General features: G+C 49.6%; 1 protein-coding gene across 1 annotated transcript; it reads right to left on the reverse strand.

Annotated features, from left to right (window-relative positions):
* Positions 1-907: 907 nt before the first annotated feature.
* On the reverse strand, positions 908-27,042 carry LOC125425611 (unconventional myosin-IXa-like; the record flags this gene model as incomplete). Its single annotated transcript, XM_048483184.1, has 15 exons — positions 26,758-27,042; positions 24,747-24,863; positions 23,583-23,771; positions 20,390-20,437; positions 19,124-19,235; positions 17,682-17,743; positions 13,995-14,187; positions 13,039-13,167; positions 10,762-10,867; positions 9,175-9,306; positions 8,001-8,124; positions 6,317-6,374; positions 3,094-3,142; positions 2,925-3,059; positions 908-1,050 (listed from the first exon to the last, which is right to left on the reverse strand). Coding segments are annotated over exons 1-15 (1,882 nt in total), but the record flags the coding sequence as incomplete, so codon positions are not given.

Here is a 27,042-nt window from a genome sequence, read left to right on the forward strand (position 1 = left end):
AGGCCATGCTGGCAGGGGCTGATGGGAATTGTAGTTCCTGAACATCTGGAGAGCCGCAGGTTCCCTACCCCTGTTTTAGAGGAACGTTAAAATAAGTCCTATTTTACATTTTAACTATTTACCTCTTTGTTTGTAAAAAATGTGGAATTTGGCCTTTTATGTATTATTGCATTACTGGTTGTTAACCGTAAACAAACAATCAAACAAACAAACAAACAATCCTCCCTCCCTTCCGGAGCAGCAGTGGCATAGGAGGTTAAGAGCTCGTGTATCTAATCTGGAGGAACCGGGTTTGATTCCTGGCTCTGCCGCCTGAGCTGTGGAGGCTTATCTGGGGAATTCAGATTAGCCTGTACACTCCCACACACGCCAGCTGGGTGACCTTGAGCTAGTCACAGCTTCTCAGAGCTCTCTCAGCCCCACCCACCTCACAGGGTGTTTGTTGTGAGGGGGGAAGGGCAAGGAGATTGTAAGCCCCTTTGAGTCTCCTGCAGGAGAGAAAGGGGGGATATAAATCCAAACTCCTTCCTTCCTTCCTTCCTTCCTTCCTTCCTTCCTTCCTTCCTTCCTTCCTTCCTTCCTTCCTTCCTTCCTTCCTTCCTTCCTTCCTTCCTTCCTCCCTCCCTCCCTCCCTCCCTCCCTCCCTCCCTCCCTCCCTCCCTCCCTCCCTCCCTCCCTCTTCTTTCTGCAACTGAGAAAGGGGAATGTAAGTGGCTGTGAGCGAGAGGGGTGGGAGGGGTTGTGAGTGGGAAGGGGAAGGCGAGTACAGGGGTGTGAGTTGGGGGCAGGAAGGAAGGAGTGAGCAGAAGTCCTGGTGGCGGGCAAGGGACAGAAGAAGACTTCATTCCAGAATCCAGCCAAAGCGATCAAAACACAGCTTTTTGTCCAAAGCAAAGCATCTGCTCACCTGATCTGTCGGAGACGGTGCCCTCAGATTCAAAGTTCAAGTTCTCAGAGCTGTCCGCTGTGCCAATGGAAGCCTCGGACTCCAGAGTTTCATCGTCGGAAGCACGTGGCTCCAGAGCCAACATCTCGAACGTCAGTTCCTCCCTGAGGTGAAAAAACACAAAAAAACCCTAGAGTTACAGAAGGAGGGAAGCCAGCAGCGTTGAGTGGAAGCCTGGAAGTCATAGCCTATCTGCGGGAAAACAACGGCAACACCGCAGGCAGCAACATTTTCTAACAAAGGAAAATGGAAACATCTCAGTCAAAGACTGGGACTCCACACTGGGACTCCAGATTCAGGCTACTCCTGCAAAGCAAGACACATCAATAATATTTATCAACTGACTTTCGGAGTCATTCCACAAGGCCCAACAACATTTGAGTCTGGTTGCACTTTACAGACCCATAACCAGCGGTGGGATCCAAAAATTTTAGTAACAGGTTCCCATGGTGGTGGGATTCAAACTGTGGCGTAGCGCCAATGGGGATGGGCGGGGCACAACGGGGGCGTGGCCGGGCATTCCGGGGCGGGGCATTCCTGGGCAGGGCTGTGGCAAGGATGCAGCCGCTGCACCGGTCCTTGGGCGGGAAACGAATGCACGCAGGCGCAGGCTGCCACACACGCTGGTGCACCTCCTGCTAGACTGCTTCAAGTTCTGCGCGCTACTGCTGAGAGGAGGGGCGTAACTAAGGCAAAAATCACGTGGCAAAATCACCAATTAGTAACCCCCTCTCGGCACACACAAATAATTAGTAACCTACTCTCGGGAACCTGTGAGAACCTGTTGGATCCCACCTCTGCCCATAACATTTTCCAGGGCATAAGCTCCCAAGAGTCAAAGTTCACTATTACCTACCGTGCATCTGTAAGTCCTACTACTACAGAGTAATATAGTTGAAGCTAAGTTCATAAGATTCTTAATACATATAAAATTCCCAATCCAAAAAATAAGTTAGATTAACCTCTTAATGCCATTAACAACTAAAACGTTTTATCTCACATGAAAGGAGGCTCGGGAAGGACCCATATGGACTTCTAGGTGAGGAGTGGCAGTATTCTACAAACCGGGAGCCACTTCTGAGAAGGCTCCGTTTTCAGCAGATGACAATTGCACATCCCTAAAGGAAACAGACAGCCCCTCGCAGCCTTAATGTGGATCCCCGATTGTGTATCTCTAACTTGTATTTTCCTTCACATGGTTATTCTGCATCTCTTCCAAGGAACTTCGGACTAGTGTTCACTGTTCTCCCACCCAACATATTCTTACAACTTTTAAGAAAATAACAACTGAATGAAGAACTGCTGGTGACCTTCTACCGCTGTGCCATGGAGAGTGTCTTGACATACTGCATCTGTGCATGGTTTGCCAGTTGCACGGTGGTAGATAGGAAGGCACTCCACAGGGCGATCACTACTGCCCAGAGTATTATTGGCTGCCCTCTCCCCTCTTTGGAAGAACTCTGTAATTCCCGCTGCTTAAAGAAAGTTCGGAATGTTCTGAAAGACCCGTCTCACCCTGCATAGGTACTTTTTAAAAAATATTACCATCTGGCAGACGATATAGGATCATAAAAACAAGGACACCTAGGCTCAGAGACAGCTTCGAGAGCTGTGGCTACGCTGAACTCCATGATGTCACGTTGACAGGCATTGGCTGTGTAGGAATGGTTGGAAGGGGGATTGTAGAAGATGGGGTGTGAGGATTGCAGAAATGTGCATCGGGGGATGTTTGTATTTTCTTTGTGCGTGCACAATGACATTAAAGTTTATCTCTTATCTCATCAGCTGCCATATAAGCAAAGCTTAGGCCAAGGGCACGGGAGGTCACCCAAGGGCACGGGAGGTCACCCAAGGTCACCCAATGAATTTTACAGCTCAGAGGGGATTTGAATGGGGATCTCACTAAATCCGCACCACCCCTCTGGCTTTCCCGAACGGGAGTGGCTCGAGCCCCCTCTTCTCTGCCCCCCGGACTCACTTTTCTTTCTGCAGGCTCTCGATCTGCTCGGTCAGCACCCTCTCCTCCTGCTGCATGGCCACCTGCTGCTGTTCCGTGACATCCACCTCCAAGGCCTCCTCCTCGCCAGTTACCATAGGGCCTCTTCGGGGCATCCTATTTGATTACAGAGGGGAGCCGCGACCGAGGCCGGGCGACTTTGAGCTCTAAGTGGGGTTCTCGCCGTAGCCGCCTTTGCCCTGGAAGTACCAATGAAGCCGTGAGTTAGGGGACCAGCTGCTCTTACCCTACTCTCCTTGGCTCGGAATGAGAACTTGGTTTCCCCAGAGACGCGGGCTTAATTAATGTGATGGGCGACAAAGAGTGTCCGCAGATGACTGGCAGAGAGACACAGAGTGGACAGGAAGCACAAACACCAGGATAATCTATGGCAGGGGTCTGCAACCTGCGGCTCTCCAGATGTTCATAGACTACAAATCCCATCAGCCCCTGCCAGCATGGCCAATTGGCTGATGGGAATTGTAGTCCATGAATATCTGAAGAGTAGCAGGTTGCAGACTCCTGTATGGGCTCTTTGCTGCACTGTGGATGTCAAAACACATCCTCCTTTTATCTGAAAAAGTGATTTATGTAAACTAGGTGGCAAAGGGCAGTCAATTGGTCGATTCTGCACTTGCGTTATCGACCTAAGTTCGAGCTGCGTTCGATTCAGTGCGCTCCACCACAAAATCCACTGGGACTCGACGCGGGTTTTGCCTTAAACCAGCCTTTACCGTAACGGTCAAGTTTCCGACTCCAGTTGGGAACTACTACTTTTTCTAGGGAACCACGCCAACTCAGCTCGACATTCCAGTAAAGCGCTGAATCTCTGGGTGCCAGGAGTCCCCCATTCAGCCAATCACAGCTGAGTGTTTCGGCATGCGCGCATTACATTAATCAAAACGCCACCTTCGGCCCCCCTCCATTCCTGTGGCAGCTTTTTTTTTATAACGTGTGTGGGGATAGACGGAACATGGCCGTAGAACAGCAGCCAATCGGAACGAGCGGGCAAGTATACAGGCATTTGATTCCGCCCTCTGAGCTGGGATCAGTCTATGCGCGGGGAACAACAATGGCTTCAACCGAGTTAAAAATTCTCAGCGAACTGGAATCCGTCTAACCTGGTACTTACCGCAAAGTGCGGAACGCTTCCGGCCGATACTTTTTTATCAACCCTCATTAAAATAGGGGCACTAATGGCAAAACTAATACAGGTGCAAAGTCTCTGGATTCAAAGGCCCTCAATCTCAACTTGCTGTTCCTACAGTGCCATAAACATCCACTCTTGCAGGTCGAAGATTAGCGGACAGCATATTTCAATCCTTGATGCCTCTGGTAAGCAAACGTGAGACTAACAGGGAAAGCTGCCTTCGGAAGTATGACTGCCCTCCTTATCCGTGCTCTCAAAAGGAACTTATAAGTTGCGCACAGGGCAGTGCTCTCATGCACAGCAATGGGAAACTGTCCTTTGAATACACTGGCAAGGGATATTGCACCAGTGATCCAGGAAGTCCCGGCTCCCACGGACGATGCTTTCACACGGAAAGCAGAGACAAACATTTAAAGCGACATGCGCTAGAAGAGTTTCCTGACTCTTCTCTGCCATGAAATGAGGATGGTGAAGTCATACATCCCTCTTAAGAGACCTCCGGCCAGTCCACTTTGGTTCTCCCAGTGAGAAGCGACCCATACTAGAGATGTATGCACTCGAACACTGAGCTGCAGATCTTCCCTCTGGTTCTGTTTTAAACATTCAAGGTATGCTGGGATTTGGGGAGCTTTTCAACATATAAGCGACGGGACAGAGGGAGAAGAAAGCTCTTCCAATGTGGGGGTTTTATGATCCCAGAGCAGCGGAAGAAAGAGAGAGAAAAGAAAAAGGAAGGTGTTGGGTTTGGCCCGATGAGTTCTCATCAGAAGTCTCAGAAGACAAGGACACAGATCACATGGTCGATGCCACGAAAAGTGAAACCTTGGATGGCTTGGGTCCCCTGACTCCCAGCGGCCATCAGGGGACACATTGCCAACTGAGATTGCTGGGCTGGAAGCCCAGGTGGCCCAAAAGCAGAGGCAGTGTCAGAAACTGGAACCACTAAGGAACCCAACGTGGAACCCCACAGTTACCCCTGGAGCAGAGAAAGTGAAAAGCCCAAGCAGAAGTTCGGCTCAGGCGGCAGAAGCTCCGGCATCTCTTCTGGTTATGAGGATATTAGAATAGCCGAATTCAGCCTTAACAGTCTTTCCAGAGGGCTCAATGGGCTATACTCCCATCAGCCCCTTCCAGAATGGCCAATTGGCCATGCTGGCAGGGGCTGATGGGATTTGTAGTCCATGAACATCTGGAGAGCTGCAGGTTGCAGACACCTGCATTAGAAGATAAAGGGTCTGGTGATGAGGCATTAGAGGTTAAATGCCTCTGGTCATGAGGCATTAGAAGATAAAGCTCCAACATGAGGCTTTTGAAGGACGCTGGCCAAAATCTTGCTGTAAATGCCGGCAGAGTTCAACCCTCTGCTACAGAGATGGCCACCAGACCTTATAAATGGCCTCCGTTCAGCTTTAGCTGCTATGGGATCAACAGCTCCGGGAGACAGCATCTTCCTCCCTCCCCTTGGCACAGGCAAGGCAAAGTGGTCAGTAGACAAAAGAGGGTGTAAGAATCAGCCCCCCCCCCCCCCGCCACGTGTGTGTCAAGTCCCAAAGCAGGAATGTAAGTTTCCAAATCAACAATCTTGCTCTGAATCTCCTTCAGCTCTCTGGACTTGTCCAGGTGCTCTACCTTCTTCCAAACTGTCCAGTTGCTCCTGGGGAAAGGTAGAACCGAACCTAGCGAAAGATTAGCATTTTCTATTCCTCTAGAGCAGTGGTTCTCAACCCTAACCCTAACCCTAACCCCAACCTTCCTAATGCCGCGACCCTTTAATACAGTTCCTCATCAGAACACTGATGCAGAGAGTCTTAGGCGACCCCTGTGAAAGAGTCGTTCGACCCCCAAAGGGGTCTGCATTTCTTAACACCCACATGTGTTGAGAAACCGCTGCCAAGTTCTGAAGCTTATCACTTCTCGTACCCTCCCAAACTGTAGGAAGGCGAAAACAGTGGCCCACTGCAAACCAGACACTCCTGCTCTAACTCCTCCTGCCATTAAGTGCTTTGGAAAAATGGTCTTATGTGAACTTCCTACCTGATGCTATTCGACTCCAAGAAACAGAAAAAAATGTAAGGAAAACACACACACACGCACACACACACACACACACACACACGTATGAAGTGTCGGCTGTGGGCATGGAGCATGCAGCAGCACTAGTATGCATTTGCCGCAGTTAACAGCATTGCAAGGTCAGCTATGCAACGCAATTCCATGGATATACCGGATCGAACTTCATGGGTTAATATGCTCATAAACCTAACGGCAATTAGTACGGGTTTCTGGATTAGAGAGGACAGGAAAAGGAAAGGAGCAGGTTAGAATGCGCGTGCCGGCGGCCCCTTCCCAAGAGCTGCTGGGCTTGCCAATGGGAGCCACCCCCTTGGCTGCATCTGCGAGGAAGCGCTGCTGAGTGCCAAGCCGCTGCACTGCACGCAAGAGGTGGGTGAGCGCTAGCTGCGGCTGAAGCAGGGCTGCCGAGGGTCCAGAAAGCCTGCTGCCCGTTCCCAGCAGCATGGAATCTGGGTCGCCCTCTATGGGACCAACCGGCCCTCTCTGGGCCTTCGCTATGTAAGCCAAATGTAGCGCACTGCACAGCCCGCTGCGCGTTTCGATCACCAGCACTGGAAGGGGGAAGAAAACGCGCACACACCAAACCGGGTCGTTTCAACTCTGGAAACACAGCAGCCGGGCTAAGAGCGTGCAAACTTCTCACGCACACCCCGGAAAAGGCAGCGAGGCGATTTTCAGGAGCAAAAAGGCAGGCCTGGCGTGACCGTGGGATGCCCGGCAGCTGCGACCCAGCTCCTCCCATTGCACAGGCAAGTGGGAGATAGGGCAATGTTATGCTTAGCAGTGTCCAGCTGGCAGTGCTGTGAGATTAACACGGAGAGAAGGTCAGTTTTGCATGCAAGCAAAGCCAGGCCCAGGTCATGAAGGACACCCTGAGAAGGGAACCCCGAAAGGACTGCCTCTGAAGTGGCAATGAGAGCCAGCGTGGAGTGGTGGCTAAGAGCAGGTTCACTCTGATCTGGAGAACCGGGTTTGATTCCCCGCTCTGCCACTTAAGCTGTGGAGGCTTATCTGGGGAACCAGATTAGCCTGTGCACTCCAACACAGGCCAGCTGGGTGACCTTGGGCTAGTCACAGTTCTTCGGAGCTCTCTCAGCCCCACCCACCTCACAGGGTGTTTGTTGGGGGGTGGGGAAGGGAAAGGAGATTGCAAGACCCTTTGAGACTCCTTACAGGAGAGAAAGGGGGGATATAAATCCTCCTTCTCCTCCTCCTCCTCCTCTTCTTCTTCTTCTAGGCCCATGGTGGCGAACCTTTGGCACTCCAGATGTTATGGACTACAATTCCCATCAGCCCCTGCCAGCATGACCAATTGGCAGGGGCTGATGGGAATTGTAGTCCATAACATCTGGAGTGCCAAAGGTTCGCCACCACTGTTCTAGGCCTACCAGATGTTGCTCACAGTTTCAACAGGTTTTGCTTTGTTCGCAAGTCTAATACTTAGAACAGGGCCAACAGTTCCTGTGCGGGACCAGACAGTGAGTAGAAAGTTGAGATGGGTTAAGGTTTAGGGGAGGCTGAATGGGGAGAAGGTTAAGGAGAATGGAAAGGAAAGGAGAGAGAAGGACTGATGGCTGGCTACCCGAGTCCCAAAATAATCACCCAACATGCGTTAGTCTCAAGTTCAAAGGGAGTCAGTGTCAAAGAAATACACTACAGAAACAAACACACGCCGCACAGCCACATCTTTCTTCAGATCTTCTCTCGGCGAGGGAAGCTGCGTCAAGTCGTGTCGCAGGGGGAAGGCACGGAATCTCTGCAAACATTTCCGGCTGATCTGGGGCGTTGTGGTGGGGGTGGGGAGAAGGGGGTCACGGTCCCATCTCATCCCTTACCATAGACCTGCGGATCAACGACAGCCGGCTCTTGGCTTTGTTCTCCGCAAACTCCAGGCTGCTGATGTCCTTGAGGCGAGCGCGGTACTTGTTCATCTGCTCGACAACAACCAACTCTACGCAGCTGGGAAAAAAAATAAGTACGTTAAAACTGATGCTCTGAAGGGACTTGGAACTGACTGTAGCATCTACATTAGGGGGGGGTTCAACTCTGGCCCTCCAGACGTTCATGGACTACGATTCCCATCAGCCCCTGCCAACTGGCTATGCCGGCAGGGGCTAATGGGAATTGTAGTCCATGAACATCTGAAGGGCCAGAGTTGGACACCCCTGATGTACATGACAAGAGATCTATTTCTGAAAGTCGTGAGTGGGAAACTGGAAGAGTCAGTCAACCTGAACAGCCTGTGCTTCAGAAAATCTAATCTCCGCTTCCAAACACCCGTGGTCACCCCTCTTGTGAGGACATCAGCAGAATATGCACATGATGGCAACAGCGTGTTTACAGTATTTTATTCTGCACTGGTTAGACCTCACCTGGAATATTGTGTACAGTTCTGGGCACCGCAATTCAAGAAGGACATTGGCAAACTGGAACGGGTCCAGAGGAGGGCAACCAAATGGTCAAAGGTCTGGAATCCATGCCCTGCGAGGGAGACTTAAGGAGCTGGGGATGTTTAGTTTGGTGAAGAGAAGGTGAAGAGGTGACATGATAGCCATGTTTAGACATTTGAAGGGATGCCATGTTGGTGAGGGAGCAAGCTTGTTTTCTGCTGCTCCAGAGACTCAGACCAGGAGTCATGGGTTCAAGGGGAAGGAAAAGAGATTCCACCTAAACATCAAGGAAAACTTCCTGACAGTAAGGGCTGTTCGATAGTGGAATGCACTACCTTGGAGTGTGGTGGAGTCTCCTTCTTTGGAGGTTTTGAAGAGAGGCTGGATTGCCATCTGTCGGGAGTGCTTTGACTGTGTGTTCCTGCATTGCAGGGGGTTGGACTTGATGGCCCTTGGGGTCTCTTCCAACTCTGTGATTCTATGATAATCCTGGCTGCCGAAAGGCACTAATTCCTCTCTAAAGCAGGGGAAAGCAAGACTATTTTTTTGTTATTCCTAGGGAGAAACACTCTTTTCCCCTCGGCCAACGTATTCCAAATACACCATGCTGCGTTTTTACCTGATTGTTTTACTGACATCTTGAGCACTCTGGAGAGGGTCCGTGGTGTCGGGACAACGGAGTATGCAGGGAGCAAAGACAATGGCCAGGGCGTTCGCTGACATGCGGTTAGTCTCCTCCTGCAGAGCGATCCTAAACGGCATCAGAAACACAGCAGCAGTTTCTTCACTGTATTCGGTTCACCCGACACAGAAGAAGAAGAGTTGGATTTATATCCCCCCTTTCTCTCCTGTAGGAGACTCAATGGGGCTTATAATCTCCTTGCCCTTCCCCCCCTCACAATAAACACCCTGTGAGGTGAGAGAGATCCGGAAAGCTGTGACTAGCCCAAGGTCACTCAGCTGGCATGTGTGGGAGTGCACAGGCTAATCTGAATTCCCCAGATCAGCCTCCACAGCTCAAGCGGCAGAGCGGGGAATCAAACCCAGTTCCTCCAGATCAGAGTGCACCTGCTCTTAGCCACTGCTCTTAGCCACTACGCCACAGATCAACAGCTGACAACAAAGACACAGCTTAAATATCTGCAGCTGCTTTTCTTCTGGATAATTCAATAGAAATAGTGGCTCTCAGTAGAATGATGCTGGGGAAACAGGGACTTCTTTTCTCCTAGCAAGGAAATCTAGGGCTGGAGCGGCAAGCGTGCACCCTGATGAACGAAACTCAAGGGTTCATTATGCAAGCTGGGGCTTGGCGTATTCCGGATGGCATCTGTTTCTTGGGAAGTCGCCGCCTCGCTCAGCAATCATACGGATGCTGCAGCATTCATGTTGGTGCCCACACAAGTCTGCAATACTGACTGCTTGACACTGTGTTCATGAGGACATCAAGCGGGGACCCTCTATAGCCGTGGTGGCGAACCTTTGGCACTCCAGATGTTATGGACTACAACTCCCATCAGCCCCTGCCAGCACGGCCAATTGGGGCTGATGGGAATTGTAGTCCATAACATCTGGAGTGCCAAAGGTTCGCCACCACGGCTCTATAGGTAAGCCGGCTTTGGAAGCTGGGCAAAAAGTAACAACTATAGAAGAAGAGGTGTCTGGATTTACATGCCACCTTTCTCTCCTGTAAGGAGACTCGAGGCGGCTTACAAGCTCCTTTCCCTTCCTCTCAGACACCTTGGGAGGGAGGTGGGGTTGAGAGAGTTAGGAGAGGGCTGTGACTAGCCCAAGGCCACCCAGCAGGAATGAAGGAGTGCGGAAACGCATCTGGTTCACCAGATAAGCCTCCGCCGTTCAGGTGGAGGAGTGGGGAATCAAACCCGGTTCTCCAGATTAGAATCCACCTGCTCTTAGCCACTATAACAGTGGTTTTCAACCTTCCTAATGCCGCGACCCTTTAATACAGTTCCTCATGTTGTGGTGACCCCCAACCCTAACATTTATCCATTTTACAGATGGAAAATACTGATGCAGAGAGTCTTAGGCGACCCCTGTGAAAGGGTCGTTCGACCCCCAAAGGGGTCGTGACCCCCAGGTTGAGAACCGCTGCACTACACCATGCTGGCACTACTTGCTGTGTTAGGTGGCAGTAACTGGGAGAAGGAAAATTGGGGAGGTCTTGCCCTTTGTTATCAGCTACTGGTACCTGACAAGGTGGAAGACCAGGCGTTCCAAAGTATGGAGATGGGTGCGAGAGAGCTGATCGATGACCGAGTACACCCCGTGGATGGCCTCTTTCCTCTCCTGCAAGCCTGCGGAGACCACATTGATTCATTATACTGTTAAGTTACGGCTCAGGAAAAACAACACAGTTTTAAAGATACACATGGCTTCTTTTTTTATTCAAATGAGAACATCAAGATCCAATCAAACACATGAAGACATCACACACACCCCTGCACCTTCTACCAGCTTTCTCCCACCCCTCCGAATGAAAGTACGAAGAACCTTCACAAGAACCCTCAGAGTGGCCCAGGCTCTGGCAAGTCCCCAAAGGAAGGGGGCTGTTTGCAACTGGAAAGCCTCTTCAGTTCCTTGGAATCCTAATATGGAGCATGAAGGGTCTGGTCACCTAGAGCAGGGGTCTGCAACCTGCGGCTCTCCAGATGTTCATGGACTACAATTCCCATCAGCCCCTACCAGCATGGCCAATTGGCCATGCTGGCAGGAGCTGATGAGATTTGTAGTCCATGAACATCTGGAGAGTCGCAGGTTGCAGATTCCTGACCTAGAGGATTTTGGATGATTTTCCAGGTCACAGTGGGGCACAAGAGTGATCTCCAAAGCCAGTTTAGGGATTATTAGTTATAAACACAACCTCTGGACTTGCGTCTGTAATGCCAGGGAAGAAGTTGGCATAAAATGACAAAACGCTGGTACAATATATTCATTTCATTCATTCATTTCATTCATTTATGGGTTTTGTATACCGCCTTACCCCCGGAGGGCTCTGGGCGGTGCACAACATAATTTCCTCATACAACATATACAAACAAAACCTCATTAAAATTAGATTAAGTTAGTTTAAAACACAGCAGTAATTAACAAAGATGGCATCAGTGATAAACCCCAATTAAAACCCTCCCAGAGAGAGGGGGGAGACAAAACAGGAAAGTGGGTCCCCTAGATGGCAAAGGAACTCCAAGTCGGAGGAATAAAAGGGAGGGGGGCACTTTTTGGGATGACTAAGCTTAAAATTCAAGGAGGATGCATGTTTTTCAAGCAAGTTTCGTTACTCTCGCGTCCTCACAGAGCCGGATGCGTGATTGTTTTGCAAGCCACCTGTAGATTAAAACATGTTCTATCGTTTCATGGTGGTTTCATTTCATTCCAGTGCAAAAATCGAATCAATTCACAAGGATCCATTTAAAATCATCTGGATCCTGCTTTTTTTCCTGGGCAGAGGTGGGATCCAGCAGGTTCTCACAGGTTCCCGAGAGTAGGTTACTAATTATTTGTGTGTGCCGAGAGGGGGTTACTAATTGGTGATTCTGCCACATGATTTTTGCCTTAGTTACGCCCCTCCTCTCAGCAGTAGCGCGCAGAACTTGAAGCAGTCTAGCAGGAGGTGCACTGGCGTGCGGCGTATGGCCTGCGCCTGCTTCGCATTCGCTTCCTCCGCTCAAGGACTGAATACGCAGCTGCCGCGCCCTTTTACAGCCCCACCTAGGAATGCCCCTGCCCCCGGAATGCCCTATCGTTCCCCCATCGCGTCTCCTCGCTTCCAGTCCCACTGGCTTAATTTACAGTTTGAATCCCACCACCATGGGAACCTGTTACTAAAATTTTTGGATCCCACCACTGTTCCTGGGTGTCTCATCCCTCTCATCCCACCATATTATGGGATATCTGGACATTCCAAGTAGCCAGACAATTGTGCACAAAGGGCATTACTGTAGACAATACAGTTTGGATACGTTAAATCTGCTCTTTGGGTTAGATTTTCCATTCACGGAAGGCCCTCCTGCTAGTAGAACGGAACATTTCTGCCTTCTCTCCAGCTGGAGCCCACTAAACCCCCAAATACTAACCCTGGGGTGGGGGAGCAGTAGGCCCTCAGGAACAGTATGGGGGATGGGGTAAATTGGGCATATGCAGCAAAAACAGGGAATGGGTGGGAATTACTGCAGCCTTTCCATTAGCAGAAAATGTAATCAGGATCCTACTTTTGGTGTCCTGCCAAAGTTGTGAACACTTCTTAGTCTAGGGCACAGGTGTCATGATGCTGGCAGGGGATGATGGGAACTGTAGTCCATAACATCTGGAGGGCTGCGAGTTTGACACCTATGGTCCAGGGATTGGGTCTGTTCACACTACAAAAAAGGAGGCTGGACGCCCTTTAACAGCGAACACCTGACCTCCCAAAACCTCACGTGCAGTTTTGTCACGAACCCCCCCCCCCTCGGGTGATCGGTTGCCTTACCCATTGCCCGCAGAAACTCTTCGTAGAGTTCAAAGGTCATGAGCGGGTTAGGCAGATCTCGGAGCCACTGTTTGAACACGCTGGCGATGACGTGAATGTTGTAGTCGTCCAGGTTCACGCTCTCCAGATCTGGTTAACAGAAAGAGGCAGGTAGAGCACACGCGTCAAGAGGCAAAGCAACATTTCGGCCTCGGTGAACGCTGGATTGTACACGGAGGCAAAAAGCACGATACAGGTCTATCAAAACTAGGACAAAGAGGCTTAGAGACAGCTTCTACTCTAGAGCTGTGGCTATGCTAAACTCTGCGGCTTCATGTTGGTGTGTTTGGGGCTGGGTAGGGATGGGTGGAGGAAGGGGAAAGTGAGGATGGGGTATGAGTCTGAAATTGTGTGCATCGAAGAATGCTGCTGTAAATTTCGTTGTGCGTGCACAATGACAATAAAATGCTTATACTTATGCACAGCCCAAATGGCGTCATCCAGAACTTGTTTGCGGGGACAGTCAGAGCCTGTCGCGTAGCTAAAACAGGGACATTCAGGGACAAATGCCTCAGGCATTCTCCGGCGAGTCACATGGAGGGGCAGAAAATCGTCCCCCACACTTCTGGTAAGTGGGTGCGGGGGCATAGTTGCCACAGGGCTGGGGGCGTGTGGGGGGATGGGGTGGGGGTGCGTAGTTACCACATGGGCGTGGGGGGCACCATTTTGTCCTGCTATGCTTCTGGTCAGAGCCTATCAGGAACCTGATCAATGCTGCCACCATGATACCGGCTGACGGTCTTTCTTGTAATGCATGATGCAACCTTCTCATTAGAAGGGGAGCAACGGACTGGGAATCGCCCTGGCCGCAAAACTCCAGCATGGCACAGGACATGGGAAATGACTGGCAAATGATCCCCGACAGACCCAAGCAAAGTTCCCTCTTCTCCAAAAAGCACCTCGCCAGCCCTCCTCACCTGTGTCGAGCCCCTGCCGCAGTTCTTTGATCTTATTGGTCGATCCGGATGTCCCGTAAATGCCCTCTGTGTAGAGCGCGTGCATCTCTATGTAGCTGGTGAGCTTCTCGAACACCAAAGGCACTGTCTGCTCTTCGCTCGTCAGGCAAGAGAGCTCCACCCCAAACTGCCGCGAAGAAAGCTCCGGATCATACTGGAGGGGGGTAGAGGAGAGGGGATCAGTTTCCTGGGAGGGGCCTCCAAGCAAACGCTGCTCACAGTTCAGTGAACCGGGGAATGTGGTGGGATCGAATCCTGGCAGCACATGTTAGAACTGGGGAGGCCCTTGATTGAGAACTCCTGCAAAATTTCACACCGAGACGAGGTTATAAAAATACCAAGGAAGGGCTCTTCCTTTGGTCATTCAATCTCATCTGTCCCAGGTTGCCCTTGTAATGTTCATGTGGTTTCCCTCACTGTGAGGCACTGCTATGGCACCCAGTCGATGCCAAAGACTCCCAACTCAGGGCTAAGGGTTGGGTCAGAGTCCCAACCAATGGTCCTCTCTCACTCTACCCTTTGCCTCAAGTTTGTTGCTTGGTGTCGTGGTTAAGAGAAGGTGCACTCTAATCTGGAGAACCGGGTTTGATTCCCTGCTCTGCCCCTTGAGCTGTGGAGGCTTATCTGGCGAACCAGATTAGCTTGTGCACTCCAACACACGCCAGCCGGGTGACCTTGGGCTAGTCCCAGTTCTTCGGAGCTCTCTCAGCCCCATCCACCGCACAGGGTGTTTGTTTGGGGTGGGGGGGAGGGAAAGATGTTTGTAAGCCCCTTACAGGAGAGACAGGGGGGATATAAACCCAACTCTTCTTCTTTAACTTCAAGGCCTCTGGGGGGAATGGGTGAAACACCCAGGGAGGAAGTGAACAAAGTAGCTCAAGAATAAACAACGAACAGGACTCAGCCAAGAAAATCAATTGGAGAATCTGGGCATACATTTTTTTGTGCAGAGCCACTTTGGAAACCCGACATCTGACAATTCGCTTGAAAAACAGGTTTTTATTGGGAAAACTGACAACGTTCCAGAGCCAGATTTGGAACACATGGAGTGCAAAAGGGTCCCCCAATCTGAGGAACGAATGAGAAAGAGGGCCCAAGGCCAGAATCTTCCAACCGTTGAGCTTTCTCATTCCACATCACCGTTTAGAACGTGAAAATAAAAGGGAAGAGAACACGACGAAGGTTCCCACACCGGATCAGACTCTTCATGCAGGGGAACGCCAGAAGAAAACGGCACAAGCAACGATCCAGAACGTACAGGCCCTTCTGTTAAGCAAACAGAGCTAGAAGGGTCTGGTTTCTGCTGTTATAACCTTGTAAAGAGCTTTTTCGTTACGGCTGGCAATATCCACAGCTGCAAACGATGGGTGTAAAGCCAGAAGGCTGTCGCGAGAAAAGGGCAAAACTGATTCTTTATTAATTTCCAAAGAAGCAACTGAGACGTCTGTAGATCGCATGGTTTTTTTGACACAGGGGTGCCTTCTAAAAGGTTGGCGGTGTTAAGATAATTGCCCTCACCTGGTGGGGAGGGAGACCTGGCTAGCCCAGTCTCATTGGATCTTGGAAGGTAAGAAAGATCAGCCCCGATTAATCTTTGGATGGAGACCACTAGGGAAGTGCGGGGTTGCTAAGCAAGAGGCAGGCAAACCACCTCTGAGCGTCTCTTGCTTTTAAGCCGTAGGGCACAGGTGTCAAACTTGCGGCCCTCCAGATTTTATGGACTACAGTTCCCATCATCCCGTAGTCCATAACATCTGGAGGGCTGCGAGTTTGATGCCTATGCTGTAGGGAGTTGCTGTAAGTCAGCGCTTTCCACCACTGCCATTAAGACACCAAATTTACATTCTGTCTAGGGCAGGGGTCTGCAACCTGTGGCTCTCCAGATGTTTGTGGACTACAATTCCCATTAGCCCCTGCCAGCATGGCCAATTGGCTGATGGGAATTGTAGTCCATGAACATCTGGAGAGCCACAGGTTGCAGACCCCTGGTCTAGGGGTACAAATTCTCAGATTTTGCTTGGACAGAATATCTTCGCTGCTCACTTGTTAGAATACCTGATGGCAAGGCCACTCAATTCAGATCCAGTGAATCAGCTGGATCAACATGGTGCTGCTCTTTTTTTGGATACCAGGTGGCACAGAGCCATAAGACCCCACTCATTTGTCCAACAAACACACAGGGGTGCAATATGGCTACACTCCCCCCCTCCCCCAGCAGTTTCAAATAAACACCATCCTAATTGGGTAAGACCGATGCACAGGTGTCATACTCAGGCCCTCCAGGTGTTCATGGACTACGATTCCCATCTGCCCATGCCAGCGGGGCCAATTGGCCATGCTACCAGGGGCTGCTGGGAATCGTAGTCCATGAACATCTGGAGGGCCTGAGTTTGACACCGAGCCTATAGGTTATTAGAAGCTGCCAAAATCTGATTTATTCACACCACAGCTCATGCATTTTAAGGGAGCCAGTCAGGAATGGGGTGACATGAAATGGCTTTGAAGAAAATACAACCAAATGTATTTTTTCAGGCCGCACAGAGAAGAAACCACTGGCTGAGAGGGGGGACATGGACCTCCTTTCACAAATTACTCTTTGCAAGTCTCTCAAATGACAATCAAATTTTGCTCATGCTACATCCTAATACATTACCCAGAGTCACACCAGCTACTGGCTGAGTGAACTAAACACGAGAAAAAACAAAGATAAAAGAGTTGAGAGGCTGGTCAGCAACTTGGTTTATTTCCTCACATTTTGGCCTGCTTTCCTGATGAATGGTGAGAGGAACAAAACAACAAGAGACTCTTGGGACTGGGAAGATTAAAGTGAATGGGAATTCAGGAAACCAGGTGGCCAATTCTATGCCTCTCAGCTTCCTCCTAAACCGTGCTGCAGTAGGACATGCCCTCCTCTGAAAACAGTGGAAGGGGGCAGGAGCCACTCTAAGCTAAAAGGGACTCCAGCGTAGTGTAGCGGTTAAGAGAAGGTGGATTCTAATCTGGAGAACCGGGTTTGATTCCCCTCTCCTCCACCTGAGTAGCAGAGACTTATCTGGTGAGCCGCACTCCTACATTCCTGCTGGGTGACCTTGGGCTAGTCCCGGTTCTTCGGAACTCTCTCAGCCCCACCTACCTCACAAGGTGTCTGTTGTGGGGAGAGGAAGGGAAAGGAGCTCGTAAGCTTCCTTACAGGACAGAAAGATGGCGTATAAATCCACACTCTTCCTCTTCTCCTTCTGATTTTTAAAATGACGTTCCCTGCAGCTGCTGTGTGTCTGCAGAGAAAGTCAGCAGGCTCTGGGCAACTTAGACCAGTGGTGGCAAACCTTTGGCACTCCAGATGTTATGGACTACAATTCCCATCAGCCCCTGCCAGCATGGCCAATTGACCATGCTGGCAGGGGCTGATGGGGATTGTAGTCCATAACATCTGGAGTGCCAAAGGTTCGCCACCACGGACCTAGACCCTCCCTGCCAAAAAAACGTTCACCTCTAGTTTGGTCCCAAGAAATGAGGCGAAGAGGCCGGGGGAAGCGGTACTGATGAAGGACAAGACAGCTGAAGAGGAAGTCCCTTAAGAATCCCGTAAAAAGAGTCCCTCGCTAGGGCGTTTTTAAAGCACCGGAGGCTGAGATGAAGACACCGTACCTTTTTGGGGCACTTGGCTGTTGTTTTCAGGCAGCACTTTCGGTGGCATGCATACTTGCACACTGCAACAACGGAAAAGAAATACTTAGTAGTCACAGACTCGGACTCTGATGCGTCGTGGCTTGACGAATGGTCTGTCCCAACGGCAGTTTCCCATACCCACACCTGGATGCTTTAAATCAGCCATTCTCAACCAGGGATCCGTGGTACCCTGGGGTGCCGTGAGCATGTCCTAGGGGTACCGCGGCAACACTACTGCCCCCCCCCCATTTGTGTGGTGTCTCCCACCGGCGCCAGCAAGGACATGGAGCTGGCCCATGGGGCAGGGCCTGCCCACCACCACCCCCAGTGCTTCCCTTCACCCTGGGAGGGGAAGGTGGGGTGCGTGGCAAGCAGGGGCAATGGGAGGGGAAGGTGGAGGGTGGCGGCAGGGGTACCGTGAGATATGAAGAGTGAGGTCAAGGGTACCCTGACCTCGAAAAGGTTGGGAAACACTGCTTTAAATGTTCAGACAAGGACAGGGTGGATCCCAGGGAAGAGATACGCCACTCAGGGAGGAACGACACGCTTCTACAGCTGGTCTAGAACACGGCAGCAGGGATGCTGTCTGGAGAGGGTCGTGGCTCTCGTTTGCACTGGCTTCCAATTTGCTTCTGGGCCCAATTCAAGGGGAGGATTCAAGGCAGATTCCATTGAGCGAGTCAATGCAACCGACAGGATGGGACAGTCAGCAAATAATACGACAGGATTAGGGACGCAGAACCAATCAGAAATCACAAACAGGCCGGATCCACGGCATAAGCGCTAACATGACATGGATCCAGGATTTACAAATTAGGATCCCAGCTTCGGCACGCTAAACAGAGTAGTCTTGTTATGACGTCGCACTTAATTGTTTTGGTTTTAATTAATAGATTGTAATTATATGCTTTTTAATGGCATTTCATTTTCCGTACACCGCCCAGAGCCCTTCCGGGGTGGGCGGTATAATCAGCTTCATAAATAAATAAATATAGATCATAGTTCTTACTAATTTATCCAAGTCGCTTTGTGAATCATTTAGCACAGTGCTTCATCTACTGCCTGCACAGAAAAACTCTCTGTGTTTAGAGAGCAGCAGTGGCATAGTGGTTAACAGCAGGTGCATTCTAATCAGGAGGAACCGGGTTTGATTCCCTGCCCTGCCGCCTGAGCTGTGGAGGCTTATCTGGGGAATTCAGATTAGCCTGTGCACTCCCATACACGGCCAGCTGGGTGACCTTGGGCTAGCCACAGCTTTTCGGAGGTCACTCAGCCCCACAGGGTGTTTGTTGTGAGGGAGGAAGGGCGAGGATTGTAAGCCTCTTTGAGTCTCCTTACAGGAGAGAAAGGGGGGGGGGGATATAAATCCAAACTCCTCCTCTTCTTCAAATGTGTATCCCCAAATAACAATCCGTGCTTACATTTGCAAACAGAAGCCCTGTCCATTATCCATATCAGGGAGGAGCAGAACTCGCAGTAGGTGGGGATGCTGTACTGAGTCGCCTTAAAAATGTGGCCGTTGTGTTCTTCCACCTACCAAAAAAGAAGAGGAGTTTTGACATTCGGTGACAGCAGGAAACGGAGACTTCTGAGCGTTTACTTTTCTGCTCCCGAGGAACCCTAAGCAGATGGTACCCTTCTATGTCCACTGCCGTCAGTGGCCTGGAAAGGCGTACCTCCACCTATGAGTGTGTCGCAAGCGACATGGAGCTACTTCCGGCAGCTGCCGGTTTCATTCTATGGGTGGAATGCCAGAAGTGTTTTCTTGGCTGTGCGGAGCATGAACATTGACAAGATGGCAAATGATGGGGAGACAGCTCACTCAAGGATGGGGAAGTGGCGGATTCCACCATCCAGGATGATTTGCATGAGGCTATAGTCCTCTGGGAAAGCCACCTAATTCAGAGTGCATGATTGAACGAGGAAATAGGCTATCGTGTTAACATACAATACCTGCACAATCGAGAACAGCCGTATTAGTGAAAAATAGTGCTCCGAGCTCTGTTAAATGGGTTGATTGGACTGAATTGGATTGTGAACGCATACGGCTACAAGGGTAAATATACAGGAAGAAAACACGTAAGGTTGCTCCAAAAGTTCATGCCATGTTATATGCCAGGGGTCTGCAACCTGCGGCTCTCCAGATGTTCATGGACTACAATTCCCATCAGCCCCTGCCAGCATGGCCAATATGCCATGCTGGCAAGGGCTGATGGGATTTGTAGTCCATGAACATCTGGAGAGCCGCAGGTTGCAGACCCCTGTTATATATGCAAACATCTGTCATTGGTCTGCAGAGCTAAGTTGTTTCACTAGGTGGCATACCAGCATTAGATCAAAGGGCTCAGTCTACAAATGCTATAAACATATTTCCTTGTGACATTCCAGTTGTCCCAACAATAGGACACAGCTTACATCCTGCTAAAAAACTCCCAAGTCTATTGGCCCAGCTACGGTTGAGGGAAATTAGGAGAAGCAATATTGGCTGGATACAATTAATCTTAACCGTAAAATGGAACTGATATGATAAGCACCAAATCACAGCAAAGTCTACTTTATGAACAATTGTAGGCTGCAGATGCAGCTAAGAATTCCCTTCGGCAAACTTGTCCTTCCAACGCTGTTAACCCTTCCCACTCAGACTAATGTACAGCCAACTTCATTCAAAGAGAAGCATTTCCACTTACGACATCCGCTTCCTTCTTCCGTCTCTTCTTCCTTTCCGTCTTGGTCATCTAGAAGAAAATAAGGGACTGCATGAAATATTAGAACCTCCTGAACTCGGATGCCCCGTCTGCTACATTCATTCTGCCAACTCATATGATTCCCTGCACAATTAAAGCCTTTGATAGAAAGCACAAGATAGCTTTGCTAATAGCCCTTCCAGGGTCTGAGACGTTCTTCTCTCATACCACTTCAAGCCTTCGGGCACGCGGGCATTTGTTAAAATGTAGGTTTCGCTGGTTCATAGGCAGCTAAGCGGAGACCAGGATCCTGGTACCGTGGCCAATGCAAACAGCTATACTGCTCCAATCTATGGAAGCTTGGAGATGAACAGCCAAGGCCTCTTTCCCTTTCCTCTACAATGTTCCTTCATGTCTGAAGGAAAACTGCCCCATCCTGCAGCTCCAATACAGCAACCCTGGCTCAGTTTTGCTTTGTGGGTGCCAGGGACCATCTTTCAGGAGGACAATTGTGCTTATTTGGCCATCCTTATTAGTCATAAGAACATAAGAAGAACATAAGAACAAGCCAGCTGGATCAGACCAGAGTCCATCTAGTCTAGCTCTCTGCTACTCGCAGTGGCCCACCAGGTTCCATTGGGAGCTCACATGCGGGATGTGAAAGCAATGGCCTTCTGCGGCTGTTGCTCCCGAGCACCTGGACTGTTAAGGCATTTGCAATCTCAGATCAAAGAGGATCAAGATTGGTAGCCATAAATCGACTTCTCCTCCATAAATCTGTCCAAGCCCCTTTTAAAGTCCCCCCCATCCCACATGGCAATGGGGTTACAGCCATTTTATAATACCTACTGGCATATTCCCAGCTGTACAAAAGTGACCCTGTTCCAACCCAGAAGTCAGGTTACAGAGTCCTGGCCAATATACTGTGATTTAAATGTTGTGAACTACCTGTCTTTGCGTAGTGCAGCACCGGTCCTCCAAGGACCTTGAGTGTTAAAACTGTCAGTTCATCCCCTACAGAATTGTTTCTGTTCTTTACTACCAGCATGGCTGCGTCTATGCTTCTGCACAGATCCAAAAAGTTTATCTTTGCTAGAAATGAGAGAAGTGGTGGCTTTCGAAGTGGTGGCTCCATATTGGGAAAAAAATCTTCTCCTTGGGTTTCTCATGGGAGTCTCTTCATATGCTTACCGTCATGGAAATTTACCATCATCTAAAGATCAGACTGTACGACCAGGAATACCAATCTCTCCTGCTGCACAAAGCTCCTGTTCCCCTCTATACTTTGGGATCACCCCCCCGAAATCTAGCCCTGCTGTATATTTAGAACAGCTTGTTAATTATAAGTGCAGATGGGTCATGATAAGAGCAAGGTGCAACTCATTCCCCTCTGTCCATCTTCAAGGTCGTTTCCTTAACATCCCACAAAGTGAGCGTTGTTGTCGGTACTGTCCCAACGCTATGGACTCAATCCCTCAAATCCTGCTTTACTGTTTGAGGTATAATGATATTAGAACCCATCTGGGAGCTTTACTACCTCTAGAATTTATGTTTCTCTCAGACAAACTAAAAACGTCTAAGCTATTGAACAGCCCTAATGTAGAAATTTCTGAAGCATTTGCTACATTTTTAATCCATGTTCTACATGATATATATCCGTGGTGGCGAACCTTTGGCACTCCAGATGTTATGGACTACAATTCCCATCAGCCCCTGCCAGCATGGCCAATTGGGGCTGATGGGAATTGTAGTCCATAACATCTGGAGTGCCAAAGGTTCGCCACCACGGATATATAACAATGATCCTATTTTTGTACTTGGAATGTATGGTACTTCTGGTTTATGCCTAATAAAGGTTTTTGGATTGGATTGGATTACTATCAGCAACACTGTTTTCCAGATACCTGTGAACAGGTTACCCAGCTCATTTCAACATATTACTTTGTTCATCACATCTGACTTAAGCACTCATGGAAGAACATACCTGAGCCTTGTGGAGACTGATGTTTTTACTGCCGCACTGACATGTCATGGGAGTGAGATGAGGGGAAAAAACCACATTGTTTTTCCCCACCAAATGCTTTCCTTCCTTTGGAGTGATTCATGAGCAGCTACAGCTCAGTAAATCTACAACCAAGGGACCAGAAACGGAAGAAAAATGTGCGCTCGGTTCTGATGCTATGAATCTCCCCTCCCTGCTGCTCCCCCACACACCCCTTTCCACGCTTTTAAGAGATTTCAACCTCTTCCAGAGGGATAGTCACCAAACAGGGGCACACGACTGGGGCATGTAAAGAAATCATGCGGGGTATCGCTTCACTCCTGTGCCTTTTCTAAACTGAGAAGCCTGCAAGCGTCTGTGTTATACTGGACTGACTCTACGACAGTGATGGCGAACCTTTTCGAGACCGAGTGCCCAAATTGCAACCCCAAACCCTCTTATTTATCGCAAAGTGCCAACACGGCAATTTAACCTGAATACTGAGGTTTTAGTTTAGAAAAAAACGGTTGGCTCCGAGGCATGCGTTACGCAGGAGTAAGCTTGGTGGTAGTCAGTGGCTTTGCTTTGAAGCAACCATGCAACTCTTCCAACGGGTGAATCATGACCCTAGGAGTGTTTACTCAGAAGCAAGCCCCATTGTCAGCAACCGAGCTTACTCCCAGGTAAAGGATCGCGCTTTAGTTCTTGGCATGAAAATCAGTGGGGTTTAACAGCACTTAACAGGGTTACCTACACTGCTTCTCCAAAACTAGGTCTTAGGTTTAATGCTAATAATCGAGCCCAGCGGCCTAGGCCAGCTTAGATGTGGGGGGGGGGGGGGGCACTCTGTTTGCGCATGCCCACAGAGAGGGCTCTGAGTGCCACCTCTGGCACCCGTGCCATAGGTTCACCACCACTGCTCTACGAGATTCCAGCAGTATATTTTAGTCTCTATTCTATGGGCTTTGGTGTGTGAATTTTGAAGCCAGACTTTTCCAGAGGCACTGGTTATTTAGCATACCAACCAGAGATTATGTGAAGAAATAAGTAGGGCAAGGACGTGGGCGGAAGCAAACTCCCGCACATCTTTCAAAACAAGGCTTCAAAAAAGCAGGAAAATTGCAACAGAGAGATCCTTTGAAGCAGGAGAAGAACCCAGCCCTAATTCCAGCGAGATGCGAGGTCGTGACTCAAGGCTGCGGCAGCTCAGTTTACCTTGGAGGCCGTGTAATCCAGAGGCATGTATTCCGTCATGTATTCATCCAAAAACACCTTGAAGGTGTTGACCCAGACCCGGACAGGGGACTCGCTCCAGTCCCTTTGCTCGAGCCTCATCGTTTTCTCCAAGATCTGCTCAAACAAGGCATGGAGGTCTTTGTAGCGGATGCTCTTTCCGTCGCCCATCTAAACACCACGGCGGGAGGGAAAAAAAGTTCTGAATATTTCCTCTGATGCTTGCAGTTAGAATTTTGACCACCGGGAAGGGGAAGGCGAGGGGACAACTGTGCATGCGGCAGAGCAAACGGCCACCTGGGTTAAGAAATCCTAATGTAAATTTAAATTGTGCAGATTAAGGATATTTGCGCAGCGACTTCTTATTTCTATTTCTCGGCTCCGTAGTATTGTTGAGGTTTGAGGGGCTCAACCCCTCATACTAACTACACACACAATGTTAGAACAATCGCTTTTATGCAGGTGCATCACAAAGAGTCATAACGGGCATCAATGGGGCATGTTCAGTGTAAAATAATAATAACTGTGGTTTCTTACAACAATACAAATTATGATGGTTTCAATTGCAGCATTCACTTATCACGCCTTTAGCACGTCTCAGTAATGTCCTCTTCTATCTTTAATTGTCACGCAACTTCGTATCCATAATCCTCAAAGGGACAAAGGGGTGATAAGTGAATGCTGCAATTGAAACCATCATAATTTGTATTGTTGTAAGAATTGCACAGTTTGTTGTGTTTTGCACTGAATTTCACCATTTATGCACTTTATTGTTGTTTGTGATGCACATATATAAAAGTGGTTGATGCAATGCGTTTATGTATTGTAGTTAGTATGAGGAGCTCACCCGTTACTACCTGTTCTTCAAACAGTACTTTCAAGCATGAAGAAGAAGAAGAAGAAGAGGAGGAAGAGGAGGAGAAGGAGGAGTAATTTGGATTTATACCACACCTTTCTCTCCTGTAAGGAGACTCAAAGGGGCTTACAATCTCCTTTCCCTTCCCCCCACCCCCAGCAAACACCCTGTGAGGTGGGTGGGGCTGAGAGAGCTACGAAGAACTGTGACTAGCCCAAGGTCACCCAGTTGGCATGTGTTGGAGTGCTGGGCAGACTCCCACTTCAAATGCAGCTGCCTCTTAAACTTACAGCCAAAGCTGAAGAGTAGAAGCTGAAGATATTTTGCCGGAACTCTTTCAAGGCCTTTTTGAACACAACGTCCACCAGAGTGTCTTTCTTGCAGTCCTCGGTATCCAGGTCATTCATCTGCAAAGCACAGAAACATCAACTGTCATGGAGGGTTAGGTTTCAGTATGTCTCAAATGAAAGAAGGGGTAGGGGGGACCAGGGGCTAAACTGGGTCCTGACCCAAAGAGATCACCTGAAATTGTTCCCAGTAATCGACTACACACTAGAGGTTGTCAAGAAACACCCTCTGGAGCATAGCTAAGGAATGGCTAAACTTACCATCCCTCCCCAGATATTGGAGTCACCAGAGGAAGGCAGCAAGTTCAGGCCCTCAGGAAGAGGTGGGGCTACAGTGCAACTATCTCCTTTCATGCATAGGAATGAATGGCAGTTGCTCACTTACATGGGAGAAAGAGGGGCATTTAGGAAAACTGTTAGAGTGGAGTACACCTGCCCCCCCTCTCCCTCCCTCCCTCTCTCTCTCACTCACACACACACACACACACACACCAACCAACATGATGTACTGGTTAAGTGCAGGTGGACTCTAATCTGGAGAACCGGGTTTGATTCCCCACTCCTCCACCTGAGTGGCGGAGGCTTATCTGGTGAACCAGATGTGTTTCTGCACTCCTACATTCCTGCTGGGTGACCTTGGGCTAGTCACAGTTCTTCAGAACTCTCTCAGCCCCACCTACCTCACAGGGTGTCTGTTGTGGGGAGAGGAAGGGAAAGGAGCTTGTCAGCCACCGTCAGTCTCCTTACAGGAGAGAAAGGTGGGGTACAAATCCAAACTCCCTCTTCTTCTATATGGAAAGTGCAGAGACGCACTATCCTCCCTCCCCCAAGTCTCTGTAGTATAAAGGTCCCTTCAGCTCTTTCCCACCCGACTATTAGCAAAACTCCCATTATATAGGTAACACTGCCTTATTTGGAGGAACATCCCTGTTGCATGAGACTAAACTGTTTCTCTCGTCTAACTTCCTGTCGTCAACAGGGAACACCCAGAGACTTCTGGGAAGCAGGGCATGAAGCAACTGCGAGAGAGCCAGTGTGGTATTCTGGCTAGAGTGTCGAACGGGGGGAGACTTGGGTGAAACCCAACTCTGCTATGGAAGCTTGCTGAGCAACCAGCAAAACATCCTCAGCCTCCTGAAGTGAGTTGTTCTAGCCAGGATAAAGTGGAGGAGGGGAAGATGATGTGAGGTGCTTTGGGTCCCTGCTGCGGAGAAAGAGAGTGTATAAATCAGGGGTAGGGAACCTGCGGCTCTCCAGATGTTCAGGAACTACAATTCCCATCAGCCCCTTCCTGCATGGCCAATTGGCCATGCTGACAGAGGCTGATGGGAATTGTAGTTCCTGAACATCTGGAGAGCCGCCGGTTCCCTACCCCTGGTATAAATGAAGTAAACAAAGAAAGAAACAGCATCCCCCCACTGTTGCCCCGGGAACCGGTGTTCATAGTCACACGGACTCTTTCCTGAAGGTCCCACTTACTGTGGTTCCCCAAAAATAAGATACGGTCTTATATTAATTTTTGCACCAAAAGATGCCTTAGGGCTTATTTTTGGGGTAGGGCTTATTTTAGGAGAAATACGGTACCTTCACAATTCATTAAGGCGGGCTCTCGGCAACCCTGTTGCTTCCCCGTCATGTGTGATGCAAGCCGCATCCTCATTGGCAGGGACCACCCTACTGGATCACACCATCCTGATCTGTAACTACCGGTAGGCCTTATTTTGGAGTAGGGATTATATTGTAAACCTCCTCCCAAAATCCTGAAAAATCATGATAGGGCTTATTTTCGGGGTAGGGCTTATTTTCGGGGAAACATGGCATTGTGATTAATATCGTGACTGTGATTAATTGATATTGATATTGTGATTAATATCAATTGATCGACCTGCCCTCCATCCAGTTATTCATGTGTAGGGGGATAAACGCCGGGCCCTTCATCAGCCTCTCGCGGTACCTTTTTCAAGAGAAACTCATTCATGTTTTCCAAGTCGCTGGCGCTGGTGATGATCTGGCGCGCGTCGTTCTGCCAGTGCGCCGGTTCCATGGTGACGCTGCTGATCTTCAGGCTGCGCTTGCGCTTCACCTTGGGCGACGGCTCTTTGTTTTCCTTACACTCCCGCCGACAGACGCCGGCCAGCTCGGGGCTCCTCGGGGGAGTCAGGTGATGCTGGCCCAGCTCTGCCCGGAGCAAAGAAATGGAAGACTCTTTCATCAAGGATTCTTCCATGACACACAGCAT

Source organism: Sphaerodactylus townsendi, unplaced genomic scaffold, assembly GCF_021028975.2.
Source record: "Sphaerodactylus townsendi isolate TG3544 unplaced genomic scaffold, MPM_Stown_v2.3 scaffold_95, whole genome shotgun sequence".
Taxonomy (NCBI): Eukaryota; Metazoa; Chordata; class Lepidosauria; order Squamata; family Sphaerodactylidae; genus Sphaerodactylus; species Sphaerodactylus townsendi.